We start from the raw sequence: 14623 nt of genomic DNA on the forward strand, positions 1-14623 counted from the left end.
AAAGTAACATGTTTGCCTATTCTGGTTTCCAAAGCTAATACCTGTGGGATAAGTGTGAAGCCCCAACAACCATTATGTTAAGAAAAGAAATTACCAGTAAAAATACAGTTTCATAAAATATTCATTCTTTACAGCCACTGCTATAATTTCATATTTGTTAGGAATTATATATCTTTCAGATAATATTCATATAGAAAATCTTCAATTCCTGAGGATAACTGATATCAGAAAAAGGCCACTTAATGTTAATTCACTTAAAACAGGAACAAAAATTTCACTATAAATAACAAAAGTAAAACTTTTACTTTCTTGTGACCTATATTTTTTTAAAAATTCAGTTTATAATGCAACTATACTAACTCTTAGGATGAACAAAGAAAAAACTCAGCTGTTGAGTTTCAGGAAAAGAGACTACTTCTGAAAATTTGGACAACAGCACAGTGACAAATTCTGTTGATAATGATAAGTGGACACAACATAATCATAAAGCAGGTCATTTCTACCAAAACATTTCTATATTTCATCAATTTTCCCAAGAACCTTGATAACTTTTGAAATTCAAGTTACTCTTTTTGAGGCTCTGCTTGGTTTTCATCCAGATAGCATTTCTGATTAATCTAACCTTCAAATCCCTATTTATCCTTAGCTCCACACATTCAAGCAAGCATGCAAGTTATATAATTTCACTTTGAAATCAATTTCTATTGTCAGGTATTCTCCACGAATGCAAAGAGACATACTCCATAAAGCCACAGATTGGATAGGCTGGGGCAGGAAGCTAAAATACTTGAGTATGGCCAAATTCTGTAAGAGATTAATTTCACATTGTGATGAAGCTTGCTCCCATGAAGCAACTTTGTTCCTTGAGAGCTCTGATAATGGGAACCTCTATACCTCATGTAACCACCTCAAGTCTTGTCAGGTGGTTAGTACCTACATTTTACTGAAATAAGATGAACAAACTAATGTGTTTACCCAAGATCACAGAGAAGAATCAACAGAAGAGCCATGACTAAAAACCTAAGTTTCCCAGTAGTTCCTACCATAGCACTACAGTGCCTCCATGATAAACATATTCATGCAACAATACACATTTACAGAACTACATTGAAGTACCAAAAATTGTGCTAGGTTCTGGGGAGGTAAGGAGAGGGGAGAAAGAGAGAGAAACAAGATAAAAGAACCATTAATACAGGATATACATAAATACAATGGAACAAGATTCTGACTTAAAAAGAAAATTCTGATATATACTACAACACAGATGGACCTTAAGGACATTATGCTAAGTGAAATATGCCAATCAAAAAAAAAGGCAATGGCTGGGCGTGGTGGCTCACACCTGTAATGCCAGCTCTTTGGGAGGCTGAGGCAGGCAGATCACCTGAGGTCAGGAGTTCGAAACCAGCCTGGCCAACATGGTGAAACCCCATCTCTACTAAAAATTCAAAAATTAGCCGGGCATGGTGGTGCACACTTTTAATCTCAGCTACTCGGGAGGCTGAAGCAGGAGAATCGCTTGAACCCGGGAGGCGGAGGTTGCAGTGAGCCAAGATCGCACTACTGCATTACAGCCTGGGCAATAAGAGTGAAACTCCATCTTAAAAAATAATTTAAAAAGGCAAATACAGTATGATTTCATTTGTATGAGGTATGCAGAGTAGTCAAAATCATAGAGACAGGCCAGGTACAGTGGCTCATGCCTGTAATTCCAGCACTTTAGGACGCTGAGGCAGGTGAATGACTTGAGACCAGGAGTTCGAGACCAGCCTTGCCAACATGGTAAAACCTCGTCTCTACTAAAAATGCAAAAATTAGCTGGGTGTGATGGTGCGTGCCTGTAATCCCAGCTACTTGGGAGGCTGAGGCAGGAAGACTGCTTGAACCTGGGAGGCACAGGTTGCAGTGAGCCAAGACCGCGCCACTGCACTCCAGCCTGGGAGACAGAGTGAGACTCCATCTCAAAAAAAAAAAAGTTAAGATGGTAAACTTTATGTTATGTATATCTTACCACAATTTTTAAAAAATAAATTAAAATATTTAATATTTTAATAAATTAAAAATAAATTAATTTTTAAAAAATAAATAAATTTGTTTTATTTTGCTACAGAATCTCGCTCTGTTGCCCAGGCTGGAGTGAAGTGGTGTGATTTCAGCTCATTTGCAACCTCCACCTCATGGGTTCTAGCAATTCTCCTGCCTCAGCCTCCCAAGTAGTTGGGATTATAGGCGTGCACCACCACGCCCAGCTAATTTTTGTATTTTTAGTAGAGACGGGGTTTCACCATGTTGGTCAGGCTGGTCTTGAACTCCTGACCTGATGATCTGCCCGCCTCAGCCTCCTAAAGTGCTGGGATTACAGGTGTAAGCCACCAAGCCCAGCAAAAAATAAATTAATTTTTTAAAAGAACTAGATGATAAACAAAAAAACCTACCATCAGGAAAAATTATAAGGGTTATGGGGGAGACAGACAAGAAAATCAAGATTTATAATACAGTATGACTAATGGATAACTCAAAGCCAGTGTGAAATTTAACAGAAGTTTAAGGTAAGCACTTGGTAAGTATAACCAAGTTGTATGGAAATAAACAGGAAATGATAAGAGAAAGAGTACCTGACTAAACCTAGGAGTCAAAAACTTCCAAGTTGGGTAATCTTAAAAGATAAAACAGATGAGTCAGCCGTGAGGAACAGCAGAGAAAGGCATACCACATAAAGGAAACATTGTCCAAGACCCTTACTCCTACAACTTAGGTTTGATCCATCTGGTGATCTCTTACAATAAGTTAAATCAGTATGTTTAGAGCTACTATTTTGGAGGTGAAAATAAAAAAGATATGCATTAGATCATGAACGCCTTTTATGCTAAGAAAGCACTGGCATTTGAACTTAAACCTGATGAGTCCAGGTGAAGAAATGAACAAGGCCAAGAAAATTTTAAGCAAGGGTGTGACAGGGTCACATTTGCATTTTAGAAAAGTCACTTTCCAAAGCAACGATGTCTTGAAAGAAAAGTCACTTTCCAAAGCAACGATGTCTTGAAAGAAATTTAAAAAAAAAAAGTCACTTATACACAAATATAAAATAATCATGACTGACACATAGAAAAAGATAGTCATCTTCAATGAGAAGCCCAAAAATCATTAAAAAAAAAAGATCTCAGTGTACTTTGAAAGAGCATTAGCTGCTATATAAAGACTAGCTGCATGGAAAAAGACTGCAGTCTTAGCTGCAATGCACATAAAAAGATGATGGAACCTCCTTGTGATAGAATTCAACAGAAGAGCTACTTTGGTGGTTTAAAATTTAGCATATATGAATTTTTAAGGGCTATCAAGAACTAGTTACAAGTAGAAATTACCCCTCCAAACTGAACTTAATCCCAACAGAGCTAGTAAAATTTAACAGAAGTATATCTCTATGTATTCCGGTAGGGCTACTAAGTCTGTGTGCAATTAAAAGGTAAAGTTGCAATTAGTCTGCAACACATTATAAACAACCCAAAGACCAAGCAGTGACATTTACAACAGTGGTTGATGCCTGTAATCCCAGTACTTTGGGAGGCTGAAGTGGGCGGATCACCTGACATTGGGAGTTCGAGACCAGCCTGACCAACGTGGAGAAACCCTATCTATACTAAAAATACAAAATTAGCTGGGCGTGGTGGGGCATGCCTGTAATCCCAGCTACTTGGGAGGCTGAGGCAGGAGAATCACTTGAACCCAGGAAGTGGGGGTTGCGGTGAGCCGAGACTGTGCCATTGCAACTCCAGCCTTGGCAACAAAAGCGAAACTGTCTTTAAAAAAAAAAAATTCATTCAGACACTTCTGCAAACACCACAATTATTAACCATACAATCCATATCTCCACCTTCCCATTAACTAAAAATTTTCAGGGACTCTCTCAAACTCAAAACAGTAAAGAACATCCATTAAAACACTCCTGGTTAAGCCCTCCTATCTATACAAAATCTCCAAGAGGATTGATGTTTTCTTTTTCATCAATACTTACAAGCCTTGCTCACTTGTAGCTAATTGCAGCCCATTTCCTAAACCAGTTCCAAACCCAAACCCTTTCCAATCTTCTCTGGGGCCACAGCTGCCTCCCATGAAAGCTCTGAAGACATCAGCTTCCTATACTGTCACAAATCTCTACTGAGCACCAAGAGGAAGAGAATAGTCCCTCACCTAATACTGCTTTCACATTACAATTTTTCCATCCCTTCTCTCATTAGCTAAAATGAGAAGCCTCTCTACATACAAATCAAAGCCTCAGAAAAGTGACAAATCACTGCCATTGACTTCAGAGTTACCTACTACTATGTTGTAAATTTATTAGACAGATATTTTAATAAACATGCTAGAAATGATCAGTTAATATTTAAGTACCCTCATCAAGAATACAGAGTCAGCCAGGCACGGCGGTTCACACCTGTAATCCCAGCACTGTGGGAGGCCAAGGCGGGCAGATCAATCATGAGGTTAGGAGTTTGAGACCAGCCTGACCAACATGGTGACACCCTGTCTCTACTAAAAATACGAAACTTAGTCGGGCATGGTGGCGTGTGCCTGTAATCTCAGCTACTCAAGAAGTTGAGGCAGGAGAATCGCTTGAACCTGGGAGGCTGCAGTGAGCCGAGATTGCACCACTGCACTCCAGCCTGAGTAACAGAGCAAGACTCCATATCAAAAAAAAAAAAAAAAAAAGAATACACAGTCTAGAGGTGGATAATTAGGATTTGAAAGTCTCTAGTCAAAAGTTTACTATCCAGAGGTGCTTTCATATAAACCTTTAGCACAGTGGAATTAGAAATGATCCTACAACTAGTGAAAGAGTCATTTAGTATGGTTCTGAATTAAAGACTAATCACTATGGCTCTGTGATTTTCTCTAAAAAGCGTGAGCTGCTTGCCAAACAAGGAAAAGGAGGGTTGGACTTAGCCAAGCCATTAGAGAAAGAGGGAAAAGAGAATCAACAGTGTTTACAAGACAGCAATAGCACAGGTCATGGACTTCATCTTGAGGAAGGAAGAATTTGAGGACAGGAAAGGAATGATTATTAAGAAAGTGGAAGAATCAATGGATCAGAAATTTCAAAGTCAATTGCTGAATTAGGAGTAGAAAGGCAAGTAAACTAAAAGAATAAAGAGAATGGAACACTTGAAGTCAAGATTTCTGAGGTGATATAATGATTGGTGATGACAAATTTTAAAGTATAAAATAAAAGAGAACTGGGCCACACTACGGAGTGTTCTAGTAAAAGTAATATAGCTAAAATTCTGTTATCACTTAAGTAGTTACTATCATTGTGACAATTTTCTGTTCACAGAGAATTCCACAGAGTATACTAAAATACTGAAACAAAAAATTCAAACAGAAACCATGAAATAATATACTCTTATGTATATTAATTTAAATTTATTAAACTTAGCACATGTGCTCCAGAGACAAATTGCCTGGGTTCAAATTCCAGCTCAGCCATTTACTAGATGAGTGCCTCCATTTCTACACTGGCAAAATGGGTATGTAATTAGTACCTACCTCACAGGATTACTGGAGAATGATATAGTCACCATATGTAAAGGGCTAAGAATGGTGCCTGGCACACAGTGAACACTATATAAATATTAGCTGGTATTACTGGAGTTTGAGACTTTGCTACTATCATGGTAAATTTCTACCAAAAATTATGAAGACTGAAGTAATGAACTAATTTTCAGATAAGGCATTTTGCTTGAAGCATTGATTTAATAAGTGTAACATTTCTTATTAACTAGTCTGGTTTATAATAATAAGCTATGCTTGTTACACTAAAACATTTTAAGTTGGCAGAACAGCCTTTTAAAATCTAAAAGGAAGATAAAATATAGCTTAATAAACTATAAAGAAATATAACCTGCAATGACTGGTGGTGAAACTTGAGTTGTCTGTCCTGTAACTGCTTTACTATTAATTGGTTTTGCAAAGATCAGCTTCGTGATTACTGGACCAGAGGTTGGCGTTCGAGGCTTCTTAGCAATCTGAAACATATAAATAACTATGAAGACCATCTGTTTCTATAAAACACCTATTAAATAAAAATTATACCAAAGATTCATACAAAGTAGTACATGTAAAACCGCTGACTTAACAGAATATATCTACGTGTTAATATTAATGTTAAAAACACTTAAACTGCAGACATTCATCAAAATATTAATACAGTCACATCCTTAATCCCATACGTAATATTTTGCATTTCATTACAACTCCTTATTTTTATGTCTTGGATATATGCATATGATGAAAACAAGATTAATAATAATGCTTAATGATAAAAATAAAACTATGGCACAGTAATATTCTTTTCCAAAATAACAAATTATTCAATAATAAAAAGATAGAGTAAGTAAAAGTATAGTGTGAATGACGAAGCCACCTATATATACAATTATATTGGCCCTTGGATGCAAAATATAAATAAACACACATTAAAGGTAAGCTTATAACTAGATTTTCAGCTTTAAATCTAAATATCAGGAGTAGATAAAGGGAGAACTGAACAAGTTAAAGCCTTGGGGTACAAAAGAGAAAAATTTCGTAGAACAAAAACTAGTATAAAGGCAACAGCTCTGAAATATTATTTACTAAACCACTACTTACTATACTTTTCTTCTTTTAAAGATGGGGTCTTGGCCAGGTGCAGTGGCTCATGCCTGTAATCCCAGCACTCTGGAAGGCTAAGGCAGGTGGATCACTTGAGGTCAGGAGTTCAAGACCACCCTGGCCAACATGGTGAAAGCCCGTCTCTATAAAAATACAAAAATGAGCCGGTGTGGTGGCGCATGCCTGTAATCCTAGCTACTCAGGAGGCTGAGGCAGGAGAATCACTTGAACCCAGAAGGCAGAGGTTGCACGACTACACTCCAGCCTGGGTGACAGAGTAAGTGAGACTCTGTCACCAAAAAAAAAAAAAAAGAAAAGATGAGGTCTCATCTCATCACTCAGACTGGAGTGCAATGGTGCAATCATAGTTCACTGCAGCCTCAAACTTCTGGGCTACAGTAACTGTTTACTATATTTTAAATTCCTTGAAGATAGACTCTATATTTAATTCATCTCCAATCTCAAGTTATATACTTGCACACTGTTGACCTAAATTAAAATTCTCCACAAGTCAAGGAGGGTAAAGTTGCCAATTTTTTATATCACAATTATTACCATACACAAAGACACAGCTTCTTCTAAAAGTTAAAAGAAGAAATTTACCTAGGATAAAAATCAAAGAATTTTAGAGTGTGAAGAACATTAAATATTAATTATATCTTTTGGCAATGAAAATTGAGACCATAAAAATACTATTTATTCTTGGAAATAGTGACTCAAATGAATAAATATGAGCAACTTGAATAATGGAAATACACCAGAAGCTATAATAGATCATAGAACTAGACAAATATTAGCTTTCTGTGCTCGAATTATAAATTAAACTAACACATCTTATACTCACAATATATTACTTTTTTATACTCAGAACACATTACTGACAAAACAAACTATGTGTAAAATACAAATCACTTTTTAAAAAAGATACCCATTATTGTATTTTAAAACACCCAGCTTGCAAAACTATGACATAATCAAATAAATCCATCATTATATACTATAGAAAGTTAATGAAATTTAGGGAGATATAAACTTTCCAAATATGTTTAGATCTAAAACCCTAAAGATAGTCTATATAACATTAACAGTCTCAAGATGTACAAGTATTGATATTCTTAGAAAGCCATATTAGCAATAAATAACCTTAGCTACACCAATTATGGGCTTAAAGTACTTCCCTATTTTAAACTGATTTTTCACAATCATGAGTATATGAATACTTATCAGTGAGAAAAAAATATAAACAGTATAACCAAAAGCATATTAATTATTCAAATAAACAGTGTCATCTTGCCCTTGTGGTTATGTTTCTTTTATTATTATTATTATTATTATTATTATTATTATTATTATTTTTAAAGACGGGGTTTCACCATGTTGGTCAGGCTGGTCTTGAACTCCTGACCTCAGGTGATCCACCCACCTTGGCCTCCAAAGTGCTTGGATTACAGGTGTGAGCCACCATGCCCGGCCGGTTATGTTTCTTTAGTGTTGCTGAAAATAATAACTTTTGGTTCCATTAAGGAACTATGATTTTTTTTGTACTATGAATTCTAAAGTAACCTGGAACAAAATTACTTTATGAAGTAAAACAAAGCATGAAAGATCACTTTAACAAGTTTATAGAATCAGCAGATTAATCAGAGAATAAATATGTGGGAAAAAAAAAGAATCAGCAGATTAAGACAAAAATGAAAAAAAAAGTGCAAATAAGGTACCCAAATATGTCATCAAATAATATATACAAGTAATTTTTGGCACTGTGTTGGATAGATTCAGGAGCTAATAAGGAGTTATGTTGTCCCAGACTGCTAGTTATTTACTACTTTTATATACTATGTATAGGAAACATGGGAAAGTGTTTACACATCTGTTATTACATATAATTATACCTCTGTTACTGCCTCTGGCTTCAAAGATCACTTCTTTTCTTCATTTTTCAAGATGGCCTTCATCTTCCACCCTTGCCTGCTATCTATACCGTAATAGTCTCAATACTCTGATTAAACTTAAGACAACACTGACAACTACATAGAGGGGAAAAAAAACAGAAGAAAATAATATACTTTCTGTAATACTAAACCAAATATTCTGGTGTTGAAAAAGGAAAAATATAGATGCAGAGTTTTTAACTTGTCTTTTGTGTTTCAGAGCTTCGTAGGTTACTTCTGAGTTGGAAAGATGTAAGTTGCCTAAAAATAAGGGACTGAACAAGTAGAACAATATTCTAAATCTAATTATTTTGTTGTTGTTTTTTTTAAATAGAGTTTTTTTTATCAAATAGAATCAGGCTTTAGAAAAGTAACAATAGGTAGGGTGCAGTGGCTCGTGCCTGTAATTCCAGCACTTTGAGAGGCCAAAGGTGGGTGAATTGCTTGCTTCCAGGAGTTTAAGACCAGCTTGGGCAACATGGCAAAGCCCCGCTCTACAAAAAATACAATTAGCCAGGTGTGATGGCTTGCATCTGTAGTCCCAGCTACTTGAGAGGGAGGTGGGAGGATCACTTGAACCTGGAAGGTGAAGGCTCCACTGAGCCAAGATCACGCCACTGCACTCTAGCCTGGGTAACAGCAAGACCCTGTCTCAAAAACAAAACAAAACAGAAAAATAACAATAAAACAAGTTATAATAGTTAGATCCCAGTCTTTGTTTTTAACATCTTTTTACTTAGGGAATTAAAGTAGAGACCTAATGGATATAAGTACACTGGTCATTGAAATGGCACATATAACTTGCTCTCATAAATGAAAAAAATGACATTCTAATTTATGTTACCAGTTTTTCTTTTCTTTTCTTTTTTGATACAGGGTCTTGCTGTAGCCCAGGCTGAGGTGCAGTGGTGTGACAATAGTTCAAAACAGCCTAGACCTCCCTGGCTCTCAAGCAATCCTCTCACCTCATCCTCCTGAGTACCTGGGACTACAGGTGTGTGCCACCATGCCGGGCTAATTTTTTGTATTTTTGGTAAAAACAGCGTTTCACTATGTTGCCCAGACTGGTGTTGAACTCCTGGGCTCACGGAATCTGCCCACCTTGGCCTCCCGAAGTGTTGGGATTATGAGCATGAGCCACCACACCTGGCATCAGTTTCTTTTGAACATAATTATGATCCATATTGCCAAAGTTAAATAAACTTTGGTAAACCAATAAAAGCAAGCTTCAAAACTGAGGACAAGATGCTTGATGGTGATAGGATATCTCATCCAAGAGATTCTTAGCAAAAATAAGAAGTAAAAGAAAGTCATAGATAAGTGAAAAATAATAATGTAATAATGAACAAGAGCACTAACTATTTAACAGTGGCAAAGGGGACAGGGCAAATTATAAGGTTTAAGGAATCGTACAAAGTTCTTAAATGTAAAGCCCATGAAAAGTGGTGTTTTTTTTTTTTTGAAAAGTGGTTTCTAATTCTACTGTCAACACAATAACCAAAACATTACTTCTAACATCAGCTGAGGTAGTTTCCCAAAAACTTCCTACTTCCTTATACATTTCCTTTACTTTCATGCCTTCTTTTTTCTCAGAGACAACTCTTTCACACAGAGGATACATTTTTGTTTCCTGGTCATAAGTAGACCATTCATTTCTAAGAGTAGTGGTGCCTAAGAAAGCCTATTTGGGCATGATAAACTGGAAATCATTTAATATATATTGTATTAACCTTCTATCTTAGGGTCCTGTTCATACTAATAGGTACCATTATGAAGCATCCTCAATATTTTGAGAATTATACTATACATTTCATCACGATCAAATAGTATTCTTAAGCTAAAGTCAAAAAATCAAAGATAAGTAACCTACAAAAGTTTTCCATAACTGGTAAGATGACATAGAGGCAATTCAAACCCAGTTGGTTCAACTCTAAAGCCTATGTGTTATCTTCCATCACATGTCACTGTCTTTTCCATACTACAAACATGAGTAATGGCAGTGAACAGTAAACTCCAAATAAAAGGCACACGCTGGCTGACATGCACTATACTGGCTCTGAGAGTTTCTCAGAGCAACAAAGTTCTCCTTGCCCTTGGCCATATGCTAACAGAAAAAATGTTGTCTAAATGATTTTTTAATAGCCCAGCAGCAAGTCTGGCATCTTTATACCAGCAAAACCTCCTTGTAATCAAACTACCACTAAGAATAAAATGCATTTTAAAATGAGTAAAAAGCTATAAATATACTAATTTGGAATTTAACCAAAATAAAGTTTGCTCTCTAAGTTATCTGGTAAAAATTCTCATAAGCATTAGACATATCAAACTTAAAAAAACTCACACAATTATGTAAAACAACATTCAAAAGAATTCAGTAACAACTATGTATTTAGCAACCCTATAAACACAACTATGAACCAGTTAAATTTTTTTAACATGCATTTTAATTAGTAAGCCCCCTTTTTTCTTTTACCTGTACTGTTTTTAACTGTTGGGTCTGTAACACAGAGGGCTGAGTTGTAGTATTTATCAGTTGACTTCCTGGGGTCAATGCTGAGACACCAATGACAGGTTTCACCTCTGGCCTCCCTCCAATGGTAACTACTTTAATTTGCTGCGGTGGTAACTTAGCATCTCCTGACTGGGCCTGAGTTGTAACTTTCTGAGCCTGGGGTAGTTGGCTATGGGGTAGTGCTAAAACAATTGGTGAACCAGACTTGCCCAAAGTTGTTAAAATTAACTTCTGTCCATCTGGTTTAAGGGTCTGATTGCCAAGTTTAAGATCAGATGTCTGTGATACTTTGTTTAAAATAATCTGATTGGCTGATATAGTCACAGGAGTCTGAGCACCAAGTTTTTGAAGGCCACTTGGAAAAGCTGGTTTCACTGTGGTATTAGAATCTGCTTTAGTAATTGTGGTATTCACTGCAACTTGGTTAGTGTGGTTACTGTACACTGTGATTGGTTCCGTGGAAATGGGCGTGGCTGTAGAGTCACCAGTAGAATTTATGTTGACAATTTCTTCCAGTTCTGTCTCCATGGGAATTGGGGATGAAACAATAACAGCCTCAATACTATCATCATCCACTAAAGTTATACCAGTGTCCATTATTTCCTCTGGAAGCAAACTATTCACCTCAGCTGGCACCACCTCCATGATCGTTCTCCCGCTAGAAAGTTGATCAGGCACTGTAATAAAAGTTGAAAAATGAATAAGTTACTAGGTTTCCAAAGATGTAAGAAAAAAAAATTCAAGAAAAATGCAAATGGCAAAATAATAATTTTTTTAATTGATATATAATTGAATGAAGACTATTCCTGCTGATGCTTATCTGGGTTAAATCATGTTAACACATCCTCAACCTGCAAGAATCTGTAATATAAGTCATATGGAACACAAAACTAGAAGCAACTATTCTTACTCGTCCTATCTCAATCCACAAGTATCTCGCACTCAGGCAACACTAAGTCACGTAATCACATGAAACTCCTTTCCAATGCCCTGTAATCTTTGATGTATCTAATCTTATTTCTTCTCAGTGGTTTTGTTGTTGTTGTTGTTGTTGTTGTTGTTTTGTGTTTTTCCCAATTTGAGTCATCACCAATTCTTCCCAGTTTTATTTTTTCCTCTCATTGACAGACTTGAAAACTGCTGATTCACACAAGTAAAGATTTAAATATTAATATATTGGAAAATATATTCAAATCTCCAATGAGCTAAGTCCTAATATGAGTGTACAATCCCATTTTTAAAATCCATTATATACCCAAATTAATGTTAAAAGAATTTCTAGAGTAATCCATCTCAGCAATTGCAGATAAAATGGCATTTGTGGTCCACGTTTGATCAATTAGCTTCATACCAAGGAAATTTTTATTTGGAAAGAAGATTTTCAAACCTTTCTCAATCATTTATTACTTAGTTACCTATTGATTGATTGACTGAGATGGAGTCTCACTCTGTTGCCTAGGCTGGAGTGCAGTGGTGTGATCTCGGCTCACTGCAACCTCCGCCCCCCGGCCTCAAGCGATTCTCCAGCCTCAGCCTCCTGACTAGCTGGAATTACAGGAATCCACTACTATGTCCAGCTAATTTTTGTATTTTCAGTAGAGAGAGGGTTTTGCCATGTTGGCCAGGCTGGTCTGGAACTCCTGACCTCAGGTGATCTGCCCACCTCGGCCTCCCAAACTGTTGGGATCACAGGCGTGAGCCACCACACCCAGCCATCCTCAGCCATTTGAAGTGTCAAAAAGGGAACCATTTAAGAGATGTACAGCCAGTCCCCATAAAGAAAAAAAAGTAATAATCATAAAGCAGATTATGAAAACTTCGAGCTGTGGTACTTTTAGCCAAAGGTCTGCAGAACTTCCAATAAAGAAATCAATTCTATTGTCTAGAGAACATCAAAGATCCATAGGAACCTAATCAGCAACTTTCTTCTCTTCCCCTTTTTTTAAATATAAAAATACACCACCCAGAGGCCGGGCGCGGTGGCTCATGCCTGTAATCCCAGCACTTTGGGAGGCCGAGGCGGGTGGATCACGAGGTCAAGAGATCGAGACCATCCTGGTCAACATGATGAAACCCCGTCTCTACTAAAAATACAAAAAATTAGCTGGGCATGGTGGTGCGTGCCTGTAATACCGGCTATTCAGGAGGCTGAGGCAGGAGAATTGCCTGAACCCAGGAGGCGGCGGTTGCAGTGAGCCGAGATCGCGCCATTGCACTTCAGCCTGGGTAACAAGAGCGAAACTCCGTCTCAAAAAAAAGAAAAAGAAAATACACCACCCATTCAAAATTAATAGTAACACACAAGTGGCAAATTATGACTATTAGCATTATCAAATACTACTACTGCCAAAATAAACCATCATTATTGAGTGATTACTATACAACAGTGATGACATAATTTATCCTCACAACAACTCAGAGATAGGAATCATCATTATCCCTGTTTTATAGATGAAGCCATTTAGAAAGGTTAATTTGCCTAAGGTCACATAGCTACTGAATGGTTTTTAAGATGCCACAGTTAATAATCTTGGCTGGGCACAGTGGCTCACGCCTGTAATCCCAGCACTTTGGGAGGCCAAGGTGGGTGGGTCACCTGAGGTCAGCCTGAGCAACAGAGTTAGACTCTGTCTCAAAAAAAATTTTTTTAAAGATGTCACAGTTAATAATCTTAATACCAAAATTATATTGCCTTAAATTTTACCATTGGTGTTTAAAAACAGGGAAAAAATCTCTACTTTTCTAAAAAAAAAAAAAAAAAAGAGGGGGGAATACATGTACAGAACGTGCAGGTTTGCTTTTTCTTTTCTTTGTAAGAACATGCAGGTTTGTTACACAGGTATACATGTGCCATGGTGGTTTGCTGCACCCACTGATCCATCCTCTCTAAGTTCTCTCCCCTCAACTCCCACCCTCTAACAGGCCATAGTGTGTGTTGTTCCCTTCTCTGTGTCCATGTGTTCTCATTGTTCAACTCCCTCTTATGAGTGAGAACATGTGGTGTTTGGTTTTCTGTTCCTGTGTTAGTTTGCTGAGGATGATGGTTTCCAGCTTCATTTATGTCCCTGCAAAGGACATGATCTCATTTGTTTTTACGGCTGCATAGTATTCCACGGTATATACGTAACACATTTTCTTTACCCAGTCTATCATTGATGGGCATTTGGGTTGGTTTCATGTCTTTGCTATTGTAAACAGTGATACAATAAACATACTTGTGCATGTGTCTCTATAGAACAATGTATATTCCTTAGGGTATATACCCAGTAATGGGATTGCTGAGTCAAATGGTATTTCTGGCTCTAGATCCTGGAAGAATCACCATACTGTCTTCCAAAATAGTTGAACTAATTTATATTCCCACCAACAGAGTAAAAGCATTCCATTTCTACACAATCTCGCCAGCATCTACTGTTTCCTGATTTTTTAATAATTGCCATTCTGACTGGTGTGAGACAGTATCTCATCGTGGTTTTGATTTGCATTTCTCTGATGATCAATGATTTGAGCTTTTTTTCATGTTTATTGGCTACAT

The 14623-nt window shown here is 36.9% G+C and overlaps 1 protein-coding gene across 5 annotated transcripts in view; it reads right to left on the reverse strand.

The window, feature by feature from the left end:
- Positions 1–14623, reverse strand: part of LIN54 (lin-54 DREAM MuvB core complex component) — a 92927-nt gene that overhangs the window by 55475 nt on the left and 22829 nt on the right. For 2 of the 5 annotated variants that reach the window (XM_012447028.2, XM_012447027.2), the window contains exons 2-3: positions 11713–11765; positions 5897–6020 (exon numbers count right to left, since the gene is read on the reverse strand). In XM_012447028.2, coding sequence (XP_012302451.1) covers positions 5897–6020; positions 11713–11733 — 145 coding nt within the window. In that variant the 5' untranslated portion in view covers positions 11734–11765. Of the gene's footprint in view, positions 1–5896; positions 6021–11049; positions 11766–14623 lie in introns of all 5 variants that reach the window. The other 3 variants (XM_012447024.2, XM_021669616.2, XM_012447026.2) reach the window with 2 other exon arrangements.

The sequence above is a fragment of the Aotus nancymaae genome, unplaced genomic scaffold, assembly GCF_030222135.1.
Source record: "Aotus nancymaae isolate 86718 unplaced genomic scaffold, 86718_ANA_hifiasm-v0.15.2.pri h1tg000006l, whole genome shotgun sequence".
Taxonomy (NCBI): Eukaryota; Metazoa; Chordata; class Mammalia; order Primates; family Aotidae; genus Aotus; species Aotus nancymaae.